Source organism: Rhineura floridana, chromosome 5, assembly GCF_030035675.1.
Source record: "Rhineura floridana isolate rRhiFlo1 chromosome 5, rRhiFlo1.hap2, whole genome shotgun sequence".
Lineage (NCBI taxonomy): Eukaryota > Metazoa > Chordata > Lepidosauria > Squamata > Rhineuridae > Rhineura > Rhineura floridana.
Genome location: NC_084484.1, coordinates 109,287,625 through 109,307,221, shown reverse-complemented (window position 1 = coordinate 109,307,221; position 19,597 = coordinate 109,287,625). Strand labels below are relative to the sequence as shown.

General features: G+C 40.2%; 1 protein-coding gene across 3 annotated transcripts in view; it reads left to right on the top strand.

The window, feature by feature from the left end:
* The window catches only part of NCAM2 (neural cell adhesion molecule 2), a 534,690-nt gene that overhangs the window by 465,349 nt on the left and 49,744 nt on the right, over positions 1-19,597 (top strand). For all 3 annotated transcript variants that reach the window (XM_061627895.1, XM_061627894.1, XM_061627896.1), the window contains 3 exons: positions 7,811-7,930; positions 13,887-14,008; positions 16,733-16,913. In XM_061627895.1, the coding sequence (XP_061483879.1) occupies positions 7,811-7,930; positions 13,887-14,008; positions 16,733-16,913 (423 nt within the window). The remainder of the gene's footprint in view (positions 1-7,810; positions 7,931-13,886; positions 14,009-16,732; positions 16,914-19,597) is intronic.

Genomic DNA, 19,597 nt, shown 5'->3' with positions numbered 1-19,597 from the left:
GCTATAACTTTCTAACCTCCATTTTCTTTCCAGCCCCTCCCATTACTACATTTCATACATAACAAGCATTCTTCTCCATCTACCAAATAAGCTAAGAATTGGTATGTTTGTGTCCATCTCTTTGAAAAGCAGTAGTTTTACTGTTTTCAGCTCAGCTCACTTCCATTTCAGCTGGGAATAAAGTAATGATATATGAAGAATAGATCAGAGGGAGTAAGAAAGTATGGAGAGTGCTACCTGTGGAAAATAGGGAACTCTATCCAATTATTCCTGCCCACTGAGGCAAAAGGCAGTTGCTAAGGGATGCTCCCAAAATCCTCTTACCCAAATTTCTTCTTGGATTTGGAAATCACCTGTTTCCATTGTTTCCAAAGTGGAACAGAAATACATTAGAAATTTTCCATTGTTCTCTGTTTTTTATAATCATTTTATCCCAAGAACTGTACGTGTGCAGTTTGCTACAGTTTTCAGTCCCTTCCATTTATTCATAACTTACTTTTACATTACAGATGCCCATATGCACAATGATTAAACACCAAAAAAATACAAATTTGATGTGACTGTACATATAATTAGATGAAGATTCCTTTAGTAATGACTTTTTTAGCAGTATGAAAGAGTGTGTGCACATTTCTATTCTTTGCTTTGTGCATTGATTTATCAACGTTGCATGCACATAGCATCTGTATGCAGTATTTTACCACACTTGATAAGATTATATATACAATTATATCAAGATTGTGTTTTTCATTATATTCTCCCACATTGGTAATGCACAGTGAGGGAAAGATGCAAATAAACTGAATGAACTGGGGCAAACTGAATGCTGTAACTCCATAATTATTATTAATTTGGCTAGTTAAATCAGAAATCTTTCACATCTTTCAAGCAGGGAAGTAGTCCTCAGTAGAGATGGAATGATCTGTCAGTTTCAGTTCTCTCAGTTTCTCATTTTTCTTGTCTTAAATTTGGTTCTCCACATTTCTGAGCAATTTGCGATTGTTTTAGCACAGTGATAAACCAGCTGTGCCTGGATTTTTTTTTTTTTTAAAAAAACCTTGTGAAAATTCTTCAGCATTTTAGTTTGAATTTTTCCTAATAGTCACATTTTTGTGTGCCGCTTTGACTAATGTACATTTTTTCAAACAATTTATTCTAATATAATGCATTTTGTGTATCATTCTCACCAATATATTCTTTTTGTACACACTTCTCCCTAATGCATGCATTTTTGTAAGCATTGGAGAAGTGTATCACAAATTTCCAATATGTGTGAATTTCAAAGAATAGCTATGTTTCAATTTTTATATTGTTTTGGGAAGTGTGAATTTGATAAATTCAGCTTTAAATGCAAACTGAATTGAATTTCACCCCCATCCCTGGTCCTCAGCCTCATCTGCCACATTAGTCAGAAAGCCCTGCCCTCAAACTGTATGGGAGGTGATGCTGGGAGCTCTACGGGCAGAGGAAACAGCAACAGCTACCTTCCACTTTCCACCAATAGAAGTGTTCTCTGAGCAGAACTCTGCCCAAACTGTGCTCTCACTGGCTGGTGGTTCCAGCTCTTTATATTATACTGGCTGATTTTGGTTGTCATATCTCTCCAGCAAACTAGTTACAGTAGTTCCACTAATATGGTGGCGCCAGCGGGGCGATCAGCTGTAGCGTGAGGAGCTCCAGCCACCGCGTTCCAGCTAACAGCTATCAGCTATAGCGCACGAGCTCCCCATACTACAGCTGATCGCTGTCAGCTGGAGTACGGTGGCTGGAATACAGTAGGGCCCTACTTTCCGGCGGTTTTTGCTTTTTGCGGGGGACTGGAAAGTAACCTGAGGTATGAGTGGGGCCCTACTGTATACCCTTCTTTCTCTGGTCTTTGAATATTCTGAAGCGTGGTTTCATACCCCTGAAGTGAGAGTCCAGCATGAAAGTATGCCTTTCCTGGGTGAGAGTTGAAGGGGAGAGAAACAGGGAAGGATTGGGTGTGAGACTGTCATCTCTGTGATGGTAGGTAGGGAGATATATGGTGGGCGAAGGTATGGGAGAGGGCTAGTTACATCAAAACCTTGCTCCCTCTGCTTTGCCTGCTGTGTCAGCCGATCCCCTGACCTTGTGGTGGTGTTGATAAATGCCAGGTCTGCCCCAAACAAAACATCTGTCATCCATGATTTGATTGTAGATGAGGAGGCAGACTTGGCATGTATAACTGTGACTGGATGGGTGACCTTGGTGGCCCAGTGCTAAACAAGCTGTGCCCATCTTGTTGCACTTGGTGCAACACTATTCCAGGTCAGAGAGACATGGAGGAGAGTTGCAATCATCCATAAAAATTTCATCTCTCTTACCAGGAGACCAATCTGCACTGTGTCTGGTTTGAGGGACTGTTTGTGGTGGTAGGCCAGAGATAGAGCAAGGATGTCATTAGTGCACCATCCACCCCGCTGCCCTACAATCTCCCTAACTAAGCTGGTAGAAGTAATCTTAGATGTGGTGCTGGAGAACCCTTTCACAGTGGTGTTGGGAGACTCAATATCCTCTTCAATATGCCTCAAATGAGCCAGCTTGGGACTTCATGGCCTCCATGACAACCTTGGGGCTGTCCCAATACATCAGTGGCCCAACACATTTGGCCAGACATACATTCAACCTGGTCTTTGCCACAGAGTGGATTGGTATTACTCCATTGATTGGGGATTCATTGTGAGTCTGTTGTCATGGATGGACCATTCCCTGATAAGATTTGGGTTGAATGTAGCTACTCCACTCTGCAAGGGTGGGGGACCCATTGAGATGATCTGCCCTCAGAGATTTATGGAATCTGATGCATTCCTGAATGCTGTGGGAGATTTTCTGACTGACATGGCTGGTACTCCTGTCGAGGCTCTTGTCTCACTGTGGAATGGTGAGATATGTAGAGTCATCGACATGATCACTCCTGAGTGTCCCTGCTGTCACTGTGGAGCATGTAGGCTACCTTGGTATTCCAGGGATCTGTGTGTAATGAAAGAGAGTTGGCAGCTGGAGTGCAGGTGGTGCAATTCTTGGACCAAACCTGACCAACCACAGGTAAGGCTGCACTATTGTGCCTACCACGCGGCAGTGGTGGCGGCAAAGAAAGCTTACTTCTCTGCCACCATTGTGTCCACAAGTAGCTGGCCGGCAGAGCTTTTCTGAGTGGTGAATGGGCTTTTGTCATCTGGCAAAGAGAGCACTGCTCTGACACCCTCAGAGACCTGCTGTAACAACTTTGCAAGGTACTTTAGGGACAAAATTGATCAGATTCAGACAGAGTTAGATGCCAAAGTTAGAGCAAGTTCAGTGGAGACATCCAGAGCACTGCCTGTATTGGATCAGTTTCAATTATTGTGGCCTGAGGATGTGGGCAAGCTGCTTGAAGAAGTGCAGCCCACCATCTGCCCACCACCTGCCCCCTTAACCCTTGCCCATCCTAGCTGCTGAGAACTAGCCATAGGGAACTGACTGGGTAGGTTTAGCTGGAAGAGGGGGACGTACCATCTGCCTTGAAGGAGGTGGTGGTGTGTCTCCTCCTTAAGAAGACCTCCCTGGACCCAGAAGTGTTAAACAACTATCTCCCTGTGGCAAATATCCCCTTTTTGGGCAAGGTGCTTGAGAAGTTGGTGGTGGTCCAGCTTCAAGCATGCTTGAGGAAACTGATTACTTGAATCCATTCCAGTTTGGCTTTAGGCCTGGCCATGGCACTGAAACTGCCTTGGTCGCCCAGGTTGATGATACCTGTTGGGAGAGAGATGGGGAATGCAACCCTGCTCATCCTCCTTGCTCTCAGCAGCTTTTGATGCTGTTGACCACGGTATCCTTCTGGAACATCTTGAAGAGGTGGGGTTGGGGGCACTGTGCTTCAGTGGTTCTGCTCATACCTTCAGAGCTGCTTCCAAAAAGTAGCAATGCAAGGCTATGTTATTGCAATGCACCCTACGTGGTACTGCCCTTGAAGACAACTTGAAAACTTCAATCCAAAATGCAGCAACAGATTACTGGTTGGAGTTCCTTTTGGAACTCATATAACCCCAGTTTTAAAACAGCTGCATTGGTTGCCAGTTTGTTTCCAGACCCAGTTCAAGGTGTTCACATTAGTGTTTAAAGCCCTAAATGATTTCGATCCCAAATATCTGAAATACCACCTCCTTCCCTACAGACTCTCTCAGGTGTTGAGATCAGCAGAGGGGCCCTTTTGGTAGTTCCGCTGTGCTCAGAAACGCAGGGGGGTAGTCTGGGAGAGGGCATTCTCTGTGGTAGCTCCTAAACCCACCAAAAGTGTGTCTGGCAACTTCATTGTACAAGTGAATGCTGAAGATGCACCTCTTTACCCTGGCCTTTGACTTCTGAGATGTATATTTTTAGGACCCACACTATTTTCTGTGATGTTGTTTAGGTTGTTTTTTAACTGTTTTAATGATGTATTTTAAAATTGTTGTAACCCATCCTGGGACCTCTGGGTCAAGGGCAGGTAATAAATTATTTAACAATACCACCAGCAGCAACAACAAAACAGTAACAATAACAATAATAATAGCTTAGCATTATGTGCAAACATGGCCATTGTATATGTATGACATTGATAACATTTCCTCATGATTGTCTACAATCTCTGCCTTTCTGATATCTGAGTGAAGGATGGGTAATAAATTCTGACAACAACTGAGCTGTCATTCAATAAGAGGAAGAATATCTTGTGGTATATATCAATATTAAACTCTAGGTTGTATGTCCATGATGGCTACTATTTTGCAGCTTGACTGGATATGTGAATCTGATAAGAAGATCACATAAATTTGTTTTACTGCATCAGAGTATGCAGTAGAACCAAGAAAAACCCTTCCACTTGCTGTCTCCAAACAGGAAAGTGAAATCAGGTAGCTGTTCCTGTTACTTAAACTGAGCTGGAAATAATGATTTATTCTCCCCCTCCACCCAATGGTCACACAATTAATATCTTATTTTGTGTTTCTGAGCTTTGTTAGAGTTCAAGGAGATGGCATAAGCATTGGATTCACTAGCAAGTAGGTAGGACAATAGAACCTTACCGTCTATCGAGCTTGTGCCTTCTTTGTCTCCATCATTTTACCCCCCATTACCCATTACCCTGTTTTCACACCCTTTTCTAATTCTAAATGTTGTTTCAGTTTGTTTTTAAGAAGTGTAGAAGTTGAAAGTGAAAACTGGGGAATAAGTATAGCATGAGAAGCAAACCTGATTCAACAGAGAGGGCCCAGAGTTCAACATTCACTTGAGTTGCTGTTGAGATTAGCTGTAGGGACCCACAAAGGTAGGAAGAGAATACAACAAAACAGCCTAAAAAAATGGTTGCTTCTGGAATTCAGGACAGTCCTGAATTGTATATTCATATAAAATTAAATTTAGACTACTTTTTCCCAATTTAAAATGTCATTGCTTAATTTCAGAATTTCTCACTGTTTCTAGAGGGAAAAGTGAAGAGGTGGAGGACAAACAAGGCTTCCATGACTTTTTTGCTATAACCTTCTAAGGTTTAAAATTGACTTTAAAAAAAAAGAATACAATGCTTAATCAATATACATGTCTTGTCATATAAATTGTTTATTACTAAACTGCTATTTTATGATATAGTGTGATTCTTGACTCACAATTTATGAACTGAGTTGTTATTTAAGCATTGGCAATAGATGTAATTGGGTCACTGAGACAGTTCCTGCATGAAGATTTATATAGTGTCTTTAAATAACGGGATGGGGAGAAAAGCTAGTATGTTTTTCAACAAATATTTGTGCTTATCCACAGCACTACATATCCATGTACAATTTATCTGAAGGTTTTTTTAATTCAGATAATGTTATTTTATTTTTTTCACTTGATAACGTTTTCGCCACATCAAAAAAGTGCACAGTACACACAGTAGAAAGTTAGCATTTATGATTTCCTTTTGTATTTACTACTGCACATGATTCCCTCTTCCTGTTTCCCCTCATAATTCCTCATTAAGTTATTTTCCGTTTTGGGGAAAAAAAACACTGTACAAAAGAAACCTATTTCAGATAACGTCTGTCAGATTTGTCTTCTGGTGGCCACCTACAATCCACAAAAGACATGCATATGGACACGCTGCCCTTTCTTGCAGTATTCACTGTGGAAACCTAAGTGTGAAGAATAGTATTCATCCAGAGAGTAGAAGACCAGGTTCATCATTTGCCTTATGCTCTGTTTGGCATATTGATTTTGTTGCATTCTCTGCATTTAACTTTTAACTCTGCATTTACTTCAGTCTTCTCATAAAGACACGTATTTTTGCCCAAGTTTCCCCATCCTGAGTTCTCTCATCCTGCACTATCCCTGGAACCTATTAGTACTGAATTCCTGTTTTTAAAATATTGTGTTACTGTTGTTATGTTGTCTCTCTGTTTTAATGATACTGTTTTATTGTTTTTATATTGTATTTTTGCATGCAGCTTAAAATGTTTAAATATTAAATTGTTTACAAATGTGAATAAATAAAACTTGTTTACTTGTGCACAGTTGTTTGGAAAAATAACTGTGAGTGAAATTCAACTGTCCATAACATCTGCAGAAAGGATTCCTCTTCCCCCTTCCATGCTTCTTCCCAAATCTGCTCTGGAGGGTTGGGGGTCTCTCTGGAGCATATGGGAGGTCTGCAAGGGGAGGAAAAAGGGAAGTCCTATCATGGAAACAGAAGTTCTCTCACACACCATTGGATGTAACCCTATATTCTTCCTCATGACAATGATCATGAGCTTTCTTTTCAATTGGGTTCTGCCCTTTCCGAGTGTATTATCTTCAGTCAGAAGGGAATTATGAATGTGCACTCCATTTTGATCAGTGGTAGAGCATCTGCTTTGCACGCATACAGAATGTCCCAAGTTCAATCCCTGGCATCTCCTGGGAGAGATTCCTGCCTAAAACTCTGGAGACACATTGCCAGTCAATGTAGACAAAACTGAGCTAGGTGGACCAATGGTCTGACTAAATATAAGGCAGCTTGTTGTGTTCCACCCTTGGATGTTTTTCTTCTGATAGAACAGCAGGAATCTTCACACTGAATCATAGTCAATGTTTCTGTATCTGATTTGCAATTACTTGTCAAATATTGTGACTCAACTTAAATCAGCAAACTTTTAATATCTGTGTTATTTGGGTCAAACTGCCTGTGACATGCTTAAACAAAAATGCTTAACCTGCCCACATTTAATTTGGAGGGAAAGCAGCCTTGGGGCTCTACCCCGTACCAGTTTTCTGCTGAAAATCATTCTCCCCCTCCTCCACAGTGCTGTTTATTAAACTTAATAACTTTAACTTGTATGATCTGGTTTCTCTTCAGATCATATCTTAAACTTATATTAATTAATATATATTTTATATTGGATTGAGGCATACAATTTTCCAGCACAACCACACATTCCTTAAAAATAATCACTAACTGAGATTATGCCAAGTTAATTTCAAGTGAATTTTATGTTCCCCTGTGTATGTGGAATTCTCTCATCCTGCACTATCCATCTGTGCATAAATCTAAAGAAACAAAGATAGCATCATGCTCACATTTATGTATTGTATGTGTTTACTAATAACACCAGATTAAAATTGATTATACTCGCATAGCAGCATTCTTGTGTGAGCAAAACACATTGAATAAATATTTTTCTCTTAAATGGAACTTCTCAGTATAAAATTTATAAAATGCTTGTGAAGTAAATAAAGCAGGAATGTTACAAAATGTTGTATCCCTTTTCACATTAAGAGTGTTTGTTTCTAAGCAAAGTCTTTCTTCTTTTCCTTTTAGCAATGATTGTTCTGAGCAATCTGGAACCCAATACAACATATGAAATCAAAGTTGCTGCTGTAAATGGAAAAGGGCAAGGAGAATATAGCAAAATTGAGATATTTCAGACATTACCAGTTCGTAAGTAATCTCATTACACGTTAGTGATTTTTAAATATATATATTTATATTTGTTGAAAAATCAATTTGAGGTGATCATTTTGATGCTTATCTGCTGCTGATGCTCTCACCCCTTGTCACTGGTGTTAGCCATGGGAAGCAAGGCTTGGCACAGCCCAGGGAACCTTTGAGTCTCCCTAGATCCTCCTCTGGCATGTCTGGAGGACCTCCAAAACAAAGAGGGGAGAGTAATGTCCCTGCCCACTCCCAGTCCTCTGAAGCATTCTGTCTTATGTTCATCTCTGATGTTTTAGCAGCCGAAAATGTTTTTGAGCAGAATCCAGCAGTGCTACTTATCACTAATTGCAGGAACAGAATCTTGGATTTATAATTGTCAAATATTGAACCTCACATGTTTAAAACATAGTTTCTTGGATTCCATTCTGGAAGCTACTAACATTTTATCTAGACTTCTAATTGGTAGAACCCCATCACAATTCTGTACATGTCTAATCAGAAGTAGCCCCATTGAGTTCAGTGCATTTACTCCTAGATATGTGTGTATAGGATTGCAGTCTAAGGCTGCACATATTGCAATGTCCAAATAATTCTAAAATATGCTTGTTTAACTGCATATTGTAGTTCCTAATCCTGGAGTAACAAAGAGTAACTGTAGATTTTAGAAAGACAATAGCCACACTCTGCTAATAGAACTATTTTTCATCCGCAAAAGATGTGAAATTCCTTTGTACGCTGTAGTGAGATAAAAATTTGATCAGCTCAGATAAGCTTTTTGGCATGATCAAGAAGCACATGTGATGATGGACTGCACATATATACATATTACATCAGGTTTTGCACTGAGATCCTTGCAAACCCAGCACTGTGAGCATATGGCCCATTTTTCCCAGGGCAGAAATGATTGTGAAGACAGGCATCAGAAGGCATTTCCAGGTTATCTCATAACATCTGCTGAGATTTGCAGGTAATTGTGTTTTGGACTTTACTTCTCAGCCCTCATTAATATAGTTACTGAATATTAACATGAAATTTGAATTAAGCTCTTGAATGAGGAAATATAATCTGATGAATTGCTTCTGGATAAATCTTGAGAACTATTATAGATTTCTTTTCAAAGATTGATGTCATAATGGTATTATGAGCCCATGAGTTTTAATTACAAATAGCAGAATCTTACTTTTAATTTTAATACATGCATTTATCTTCATAAAATATATAGCTGGAAGGGTCTATAGTTCAGTGATAGAGCACATCTTTGCATACAGAAGCTCCCAGGTTCAGTTCCTGGCATATCTACTTAGACAGATCAGATAGCAGGTGATAGGAAAGACCTGGTCTGATCTGATGAAAGGTAGAATACTATGGGAAATGGGGAAGCCAGAACACACCACATAAGAAATGTTTTCAAATTTGTGTATTTGTTTTTAATGTTTTAATTGTTGTAAACCTCCCAGAGAGCTTCGGCTGTGGGGCGGTATACAAATGCAATAAATAAATAAGAAGAGCCCTGCTAGATCAGGCCAAGGCCCATCTAGTCAGGCATCCTGTTCTTACTGTGGCCAACCAAATGCCTATGGGAAACCCGCAATGAGGACCTGAGTACGAGAATACTCTCCCCTCCTCTGGTTTCCAGCAACTGATATTCAGAGGTGTACTGCCTCCGACAGTAGGGTAGAACATAGCCATTGTGGCTAAGCAGCCATTGATAACATTATCCTCCATGAATTTCTCTTGGGTCAAGAAGGGAGCTGATCTCCTTCTTAGGACTGAATATCTACCTCTCTCCCAAATCTACTATGGCTATTTAGAGCAGCTCTTTCCAAGGCAGTTCTGTATCACCTAGCTCTTCTGGGGCCTATTTTTATAGAGAAGAAAAGGTGATTGAAATTAGGAAAAACCTGGGGAGGAGGCACAAATACATCCTATCAGAAACTCTATATGATAAATAATTGTTGCTTGTAGCCGTAGGCCATTGCATGCAGTAGATGTAGAAAAGCAAATGTCTTCAACACATGAAATACGAGTAATTAAGTTTCCAAGTTCTTATTTAACCTGCAGAACATAGCTAAAATAAATCCTGAATAATAACTACTTAAGATGTCTCTTTAATTAGTTTGTTCAAATGAATTAATCATCATTTACATTACTCTGACACTTTATTCAAAAAACCCTGCATAGATTTTATTTCTTGCAGTTGCAAATAATGCAATTTAGTAAAATATGCATTCATACCCATCTAAAAGTATATGATGCTATATCCTGTGTTGACCATTTAGTGCACTGGGGTTCATAGTAGAATAACAGTTTCATTCTGGAATAGAGAAATAAAGTGGACGAAACAGTAAACTGAAAACTAAATCCTCTATGCAACTGCTTCCACAGATACATAATTGATCCTTTACGGGAATATGTTGACACATATCATCCAAGTATACATTGGATATCTGCTGAAACATAAGTTCTATAAAGGTTTTTCCACACTGTGGGAAAGTAATATTCCATGAATACCTTAAAATTCAATTATATTTTTTATTACAGCATGCCACTGAGAAGAGCAATTTTTATTCATCACTTCCTTGTCCATAAACTTATGTAAATTTCTAATCTGATCACATAGTACCAATTGGAAGTCATGGGAAGTGGGGTACAAATGCTTCCAATAGGAAGCTCATGAGAGAACATAAGCAACAACATGATTTTCCAAGTAACACTTCTTTCTACTCAAGTCAATAGGATGCAAAGTAAGGGAGCTATTCTGACTTCATTCCTCTGAATATGATCAGGTAGCTTGTCCAAAACTGCTAATTGTAGGCATTTGCCTAGCCATTCATTTTCTGAGGGTGGTTGTGGCAATTTCCACCTTCAAGCCCAAACTATCTTAGTCACCACTATCATAATCAGTGTTCATGATTTTACAACTTCTGGTATCTCATCCAGATAAGCTGAAATATTACCAACATTATATGAGATGTTAAAGGATAGCGAACTATGTTTGCAAAATCCGTAACCAATACTGTGTAGCTACTGGGCAATACCACCACATATGCATAAGGTTAGCATTTGACAGCTGGCACTTCTAACATTAAAAGTGATATGCAGCATACATTTTATTCAATCTTACAGGAGTCAAATACTACCTTAATACTAATTTGTACTGGGATTCCCAGACTGATAAAAAATAGGAGCTCTTGTCAGTGGAGCTGTATATCTGAGTCCAATTTTATCACAGCACAAACTCTCAGAAAAGGAATGGCTAGGTAGATGCCTAGAACTAGCAGTTTTGGACAAGCTATCTGATCAAATTCAGAGGAGAGAGAGGAGAGTTAGCAGCTCAGATTTTGTAGACAGATGGACATGTTTTCTTCAATTCTGGAAGAATAGGCACGGAAATATGAGTTTATAAAGGTTTTCATTTCAATAAATAATTTTATTTGGATAATTATAAGTTGAAATATTATGTGCAGTATCAGTATTCTTGTATTTTGTATAATTTTTCCTTTTTTCCTTTTCTTTCCCTGTGGACTTGGTTCTTTCAATATATTGTTTCTGTATTCAATAAAAAAATAATACTTTTTTTTTAAAAAAAAAATAGGAGCATAGTTGGCTTAGTTATGCAAGAACTTGAGCAAACAGTCACTTTTTTCTTTACTGCTTTAGTTTCCCCAACATGTTCTTTCTACTTCTGTCCAAGACACTTATTTTCTACAGTAAATTTGTGGGGGTTTTCCTGTTCAATATTTGTGTCAGAAATTGCATAAACCAAGTTGGGTAACTCACAGGCCAGAGATTTTGGAAGAAGAGGAACCTGTGATTTGCTATGTGGTGGCTGCACACTTGCCTTGTAGATAATGCTAGCACATGCACACCCATGAACCAGCCAGGAGGGGGAGAGAGGTCCTGTGCTGATTTATTTCCAATGCATGGCACTTCGCCCATGTAAGATTCAGGATTTGATTGTACCCTGAAAGGGCTCTTTGTAATCCAAACAGCCTTGGGAGACATACGTTATTAAAGTTATATTTTTCAATAGAAATATAACTGAATGTTTGCATGATTTATATCCCAATTGCAGCAGCAATTGGTGGGGCAGCACAGGTTTGCTTCCTAGGACCAGGCATCACTGCTGCTTACCAAGAGGAGGGGAGATCAGTGTGATGTGGGTACAGTGGAAGGATCATCAAATTGATTCTGCTGCCATGCCTGCAGTGTGCTGAGCTCCCCAGGTGATGTCCACGGACCACTGCTGCCCCTTTGTAAATATTCACTAATAGGCAAAAAACCTTGCGGTTTAAGAACATACCCATAGCCAACAGATATTTCTATCTAACTTTAAAAAGCAGGGGAAATGGGCAGCTATAGTGAATGCAACAGGGGAGCAGCAGACCTGAGCTCCTCTCTAAGAGATTGTACTGCCCTACAAATGTGTCAAAATGCAAACACAATTTGAGTTGGTCTTTCAGAGTCCAATCCACTTCCTGTATAGCTTGAAAGAATTTGGTAACATGTGCCTCTGAGCACATGGACGAAAGGGGAAGAGGGGAGTGGAAGGAGGGTGGAAGGAGGAAATTGGAAGTGGAGGAAAAGGGCAAAAAGGAGGTTATGGGAGGGAGGAGGGAGGGAGGACAGGTTTGATCATTTGCATGGTTATTGAGTTCAATGGGATTTACTCCCATGCAATCATGCTTAGGATAAGTAAAACTGACCATGGGGGAGGAGGAGGGAGAGGGGGAAGGAGGGGAAGGAAGGGATTGGAAGGGTATGGGGGAGGGGAAGAGAGGGGTGAAGGAAGGGGAGGGAGGGAGCATGATAGGAGGGAGGAGGAGGGGAGGAGTGGTTTGATCATTTGCATGCTTTTTGAGTTCAGTGGGATTTACTCCTGTGCAATCATGCTTAGGATAGGTGAGACTGACCTGGGGGAGGGGAGGAGGACAGGAAGGGGAAGGAAGGGGGAAGGAAGGGGAGGAGATTGGGTGGGTGGGCACTGGGCAGAGGGCAAGCCCCTTTCCTTTCCCTTCCCAAAGGAAACCATTGTGAACAGTATAATTGTTTTTCAGTGTTTCCCCAAACTTTTTATTCTATAGCAGGCACATGTAGTCTCCCGCCCAAATTTAAACCAAAGCTGTCCCTGGCCACATCCTCACCAGACCTTTATTTCACTTTAGATAGTCATGGCTTCTCCCAAAGAATCCTGGGAAGTGTAGTTAGTGATGGGTGATGAGAGTTGTTAGGAGATGCCTTGTTCCCCTCGCATGGCTTCAATCAGAGCGGCTGACTGTTAAACCACTCTGCCCACTGGAGCTCTGTCAGGGGAATAGGAGTCAGCACCCTTCTCAAACTATACTTCCTAGGATTCTTGGGGGAAGCCATGACTGTCTAAAGTGAAATAAAGGTCTGGTGTGGATGTGGCCCCCTGATTAGTCAAGCCAAGCAGATGTGAATCTGGCTTTTAGAACACTGACAGTTGGTTCTTACTGAGCATGTCCGATATCATCATTGAGTGTAATGCTAAATTTCTTATATTAATTAAAAATCGAACAGGCATTTTTTTTAACTTTTAAGCTGCAGAAGATGAAGGTCAGAGTATGGGGCAAGGTCAGTAATAGAATTACAGGTACTCTGTGAACATGGCTGATTTTTAATTAATTTCAGCAGATTATGAGAATTCTGACAGGAAAAAGTCCCAAGGGGTCTGGTTTTTTACTCTCTTTTTTTACACTTTGAACTCTCAGTTCTCTCTGACTGTTTTGTTAGTTAGTTAGGTTAGTTTTACTGTGTTTTTAAATTTTTAACTGTTTTATATACTGTTTTATCTTGTACGTCGCCCAGAGTGGCTGGCCAACCAGCCAGATGGGCGACTAACAAATCTCATAATAAATAATAAATAAAAATACATATATAAATAAAATACAATTAAATTAAAAAGTCATTGCATATCCCTTCACATCTTGCCTTTTAGGTGAGCCAAGCCCCCCATCTATTCATGGACAACCAGGCAGTGGGAAAAGCTTTAAACTCAGTATAACAAAGCAAGATGATGGAGGAGCTCCTGTATTGGAATATATCGTAAAATACAGAAGTGTAAGTATTCTATTAATCACATATGCTTATGCTATGATCTTTATTTTGAACGTTTCGAAGAGATTTCCAATAAACTCACAGGAAACTTCAATAAATGTGTTTGTGTTAAAGGTGCCACAAGGGTCTCTTATATTTGCTGCAACAAATTTATAAAACTGTTTGAATACCTTCCTATAATATCTACAAACAAGAAACTACATATCAGATGTGAACAGTTACTAGTTACTAGCATAGTAAGAGGATACTTACTCTGCAATCTTATGCACACTTACCTTACAGTAAGCCACATTGGTCCCAATGGGGTTTATTTCTAAGCAGATGTGTAGGACTGCAATGTTAAAGTCTATATGACCTGGTTTGCACATCATGGTAAGTCAAACTAAGGCTTAGCATGAACACAAGAGTTCCTAGAGAGGAGTTCATGGCCGCTGTGCTCCTCACCAGGTGTTCCTTTCCTCCAAAATCTGGCTTGTGGACAAACCACAAACTGTAAACCCAAGAAAAAAACCTTGGTTACAGTTCATGTTTTGTCTGGAGCAGATTATACACAAAGCCAAACCTTGGTTTAGTTTAGCAGCGCAGCAACAGGAGGAGTGGGGGAGGAGCACAGCAGCCATAATTTCCTGTCCACTGACAAAAAAACCCCTCCCTTTTCCATTAGCAATATCGATACTCTGGAGGGAGTAATCATGTAAAATTAGGGGTGGGGCCACAAGGAAACATCAATACTAAACCTTTCCAGAGGAACGCCTACTTGTGTGAAAGGAAAACAGTGGATTGGAAACTACTGTTGAGCAAGAAGTGTGGACCTTGAAAAGCTATTGCGATGGTAAAAGCAGCTTCTTTAGTACGAAGTTAGGCTCCTGGGTGGATAAGCCCTTACTGTTCCCCCAACTGTCCTTCTAACCTGCTCTGTGAAGTCCTGCTGGCAGAGTAGGGATGGGGGGAGGTTTGGATTGTGCCTTTCCCTGAACTTCACATCACATATATTTATTATTATTCACCTAAAATTTTCTAAGTACTATGCAGATGTTAAAAGATGATAGTCCTTGTCCATAGACTCACAATCTGGTAGACATAACAGAAGAAGTGGGGGAAGGATGGAGAAGGAAGGGGAAAGCAATCATTGGAGCAATTGCATTTTCATTGGCTGATGGTTGGGCCCAGCTTAGTCTCCCCCTTTCTATGATGCTTATCCTGAGAGTTAGAGGGTGCAGCCTTCCAGCCTTTATTACTCTCATTATTTCATTTGTTTTCATTATCCTCATTGTTTCCAGTTGCTGCCAATAGAAGACCAACTCCTATTATGTTGCCTGTAACTTCTGTGTTTTCCTTACAACTGAAATGTAAAAAGGAATTAAACCTGCCACATTTCAGGCAGATATAAGAAAGAATCCCTGTTTAATAGCCAATCTTAAAGAGCACACAGACACAGCCTAAAACAAAGAACTAACTTTTGCCCAAGATAATGTGATATCCCCAACAGCGCCGACCCCAGGCATGCCACCCCCAACTCTTGATTTTCTTTCTTTTTTCTCTCTATCTCAGTATGGCTTGGTGCAACTTTGAATGTCCTTAGGTTTAGGGATTCTGTCTTACGCTATCTATAATGTTAGGCAATGAATGATTGTGTAAAGCTAGATGCTGCTCGCATTAAAAGTAATTGTAAATGCTATATTTTTCCTGTTTCTTCTTTTAATAAGCAAACATTTGTTTTACTCTCTGTGTGCTTTATTGGAGTGAAGGGTAAGGTTATATATGTGAAAGAGTGATGGGCGAGTTTAATTCTAGCAAAAAGTTCTGCTACACTCTCAGAGGTGGCATGTATATCCCAGTGGATATACATGCATGTGGGGATTCACACGGAAATGTGTAGCACTTTCTCAGTGCGCAGCATGGAAACACAGCTAGCAAGCCGGATGGGCAGACCCTTTGGTGTGGATCCATTTCACAGGCCAGAGATTCTCCACCCATAAACACTTCACGTAGATTATCTTTACATCATTTCTGTCAGGTAAGCCAGTATTACCCCCACATTCCATATGGAGGGCTGAGGCTGAGAGATAGTGACCGGTAAATTCACCTAATGAGTTTATATCTGAGGAGAGAAAAATAAACTCATTTGAAATGTTGTGTTGGAGGAGAGTTTTGCAGATACCACGGATCGGAAAAAAGACAAATAATTGGGTGTCAGAACAAATTAAACCAGAACTATCACTAGAAGCTAAAACAATGAAACTGAGGTTATCATACTTTGGACACATAATGAGAAGACATGATTCATTAGAAAAGACTATAATGCTGGGGAAAACAGAAGATAGTAGAAAAAAAGAAAGGCCAAATAAGAAATTGATTGATTCCATAAAGGAAGCCACAGACCTGAACTTACAAGATCTGAACAGGGTGGTTTACAACAGATGCTACTGAAGTTCACTGAGCCCAGGGCAGCATATTTCTGGCTCATAGCTTACAAATTTAACCAGTATGCTACCACAGTTAGACTATTTCCCTAAATTAAATAATAAAATAATATTTTAAAGGATTCCATATGTTTTTGTCCCCATTTTAACTGAAGTTGATAAAGATTTTTTTCAAGTCAATTGCAACTTGATAGGAAAGTATAGCCATGCATTAGAGGTCTAATATTGTATTTGGGGACTTAGTTTTGACAGTACTTAAGGACTGAATTCATCACAATTTAAACTATTATTTGCATTTTTATAGAAAGATAAGGAAGACCAATGGGAAGTGAAAAAGTTTCAAGGTAATAAAGACCAAATTATTCTCGAGCCATTGCAGTGGACAATGGGGTATGAAGTACAAATTACTGCTACAAACAGACTGGGACATTCAGAACCAACTGTCTATGAGTTCATCATGCCACCAAAGCCCAATATTATTACAGGTAAGTTAATATTAATATATTGTCTAACTGTGACTTCTGTTCTTATTTTACCATTAGTGGAGAATCTTGGATTTTCTACATTTTCTAAATATCTTCAAAAACCGTCATCTTTCAGTGTATGACATAGGATCCTTCCAGACATACCATTTGTAGTGCTATAGCTACTGAGTTCACACACATCCCACATGCTTCCACATGACACTGTTTAATGTCATCACTATTCTGGAACATTGCAGTCATCAACCACTTTTTCTTTATTACAAAAAATCTGACATTTGTGAAAGATCTTGAATTGTTCTTCAGCGTTTTCATTGTGGAAGATGTTTTACTTCATTTCGTGCATTTTTGTATGGTGTTCAAGATATGAGATTTAAGCAACTTCCATTTTGCACCTTTTCCCCCTCCTTGGCCTTTTTTAACAGGAGGGTTATTTAAGATCAAAACAGTGTACTCAAGAAGTTCCTGCCATCTAATTTTCTTATCTCCATCATGGAGAGAATTCTGGAATTCTAGGTGTTAAAAGCAAATAAACATCAAAACCTGCAAAAGGGCTATCAGTACTCTGTGCACATGCTCATAACTCTGACATTTATTGGTTGGAGGGAAAGGAAGGGGTGTGACTAAAAGAAACCAAATGCACAGTTATAAGATGGGGGATACCTGGCTCAGCAATATGACATGTGAGAAGTGTCTTTGATCACAAGCTGAATATGAGCCAACAGTGTGATGTGGCTGCAAAAAAGACAAATGCTATTTTAGGCTGAATTAACAGAAGTATAGTTTCCAAATCGCATGAAGTACTAGTTCCCCTCTATTCAGCACTGGTTAGGCCTCATCTTGAATACTGCGTCCAGTTCTGGTCTCCGCACTTCAAGAAGGATGCAGACAAACTGGAACAGGTTCAGAGGAGGGCAACAAAGATGATCAGGGGACTGGAAACAAAGCCCCATGAGGAGAGATTGAAAGAACTGGGCATGTTTAGCCTGGAGAAGAGAGGACTGAGGGGAGATATGATCACTCTTCAAGTACATGAAAGGTTGTCACACAGAGGAGGGCTGGGATCTCTTCTTGATCGTCCCAGAGTACAAGATGTGGAATAACAGGCTCAAGTTGCAGGAAGCAAGATTTCCACTGAACATCAGGAAAAACGTCCTAACTTAGAGCCATATGACAATGGAACCAATTACTAGAGAGGTAGTGGGTTCTCCGACACTGGAGGCATTCAAGAGGCAGCAGGACAGCTTTGATTTGGATTCCTGCATTGAGCAGGCCCCTTCCAACTCTACTATTCTATGATTCTATGACTACAGCCGTAGACCTTTTCTGAGTCTGAACACATCATTGTTGTGGACAGTAAAAAGTGCAGTCGGTCTCCAAAAACAGCTATATGTGACCAGTGTAGTGAACAGTTGAAAACACTGGAACAAATAGCTTTAGTGCTATAAACTGTATGACTGGAAAGGCCCGTGGTTTCTTACTAGCAGTAGGAATATTTCCATGACTGGCAGAATAACCAGACATAGGGCTTATGGTACTTTATTGCATTTTATGCACTGACATATGCTATCAGATAGATATGTCAAAAGAAAACATTTACCATACCTCTGCAATTTTATAGTCTACTGTTAGCTATATCTACACAACAGTAATCAGTTTTCTTGTACTAGCACTTAACAGAAGTCTTTGCATAGCACAAAATATCAAATAAAGGACTTCTGGAGGGGAAGTATGAAGGAGGTGGTGGTACAATTGCCAAACATATTAAGGTTTGGTGAAGTAGCAATGTCTCCCTTGGATCACAAATACTGTAGAAAAGGGTGTTGTTATGAGCATGGGGGTTGGAATGGATGACCCCTGTGGGTCGCCTTCCAGCCTCTGATTTGTAATCCTGTGGCTTGGAATGAGGAACTCACTCTGCTAGTCAGATGAGTCTCTCTTTTGTTAAGCTAATAGAGTGCCCAGGTAGGATAATGGGTCTATCAGTTGCCCAGCAATTGGTGAATGGGCCAGAAAGACCCTTTTGTCATTGAAACTCTTCAGGAGAGCCTTCCCCCCCCCTTTCCTGGCGGCTAGCAGAAGTTTGTGCTTTGAGTGTTTTTAGAAGTGTCTAGAGAATTGCTGGGGACTGGAAGGCAGGCAGAGAGACTGGCTCTCTGCACCATGGCATTTGGGATGCCTCCTGTAACACTGATGGTAAAGCTGGATATTGGACTGCTGATGCCTTGAACCCCTGCATCCTAAGCTCAGGTTGGAATGTGTGTAAATAAATAAACCATATTTCATAAAGACACCACAGTTTCTGCTGACCTTCTTTCCAAAGGAAACCAAACCCTGGATGAGCCCAGGGACCCCTGAGATCTCACCACTGGGAAATTGGGGAGGCGCACAACAGTATGTTAGGTATTTCTGACGAGTTCTGTCCCACTTGCATTGCATAGGATGCTGGTGTAGCTGCAGCTGGCGTGGAGAACATGTGGCCATCCAGATGTTGGAATATCCATCATTTCTGAACTTTGACCATGCTGTTCAGGGCTGATGGGAGTCCAACAACATCTGGAAAACCACAGCTCCTTGTTCTTTACCATGACTGCTTAAAATAGCAGTATGGAATCAGATTGTCAGTTACCAATATGTTCATTAATTAGAAATCTGCAAAACAGTAATATCTTCTTTGCCTAGCTTCC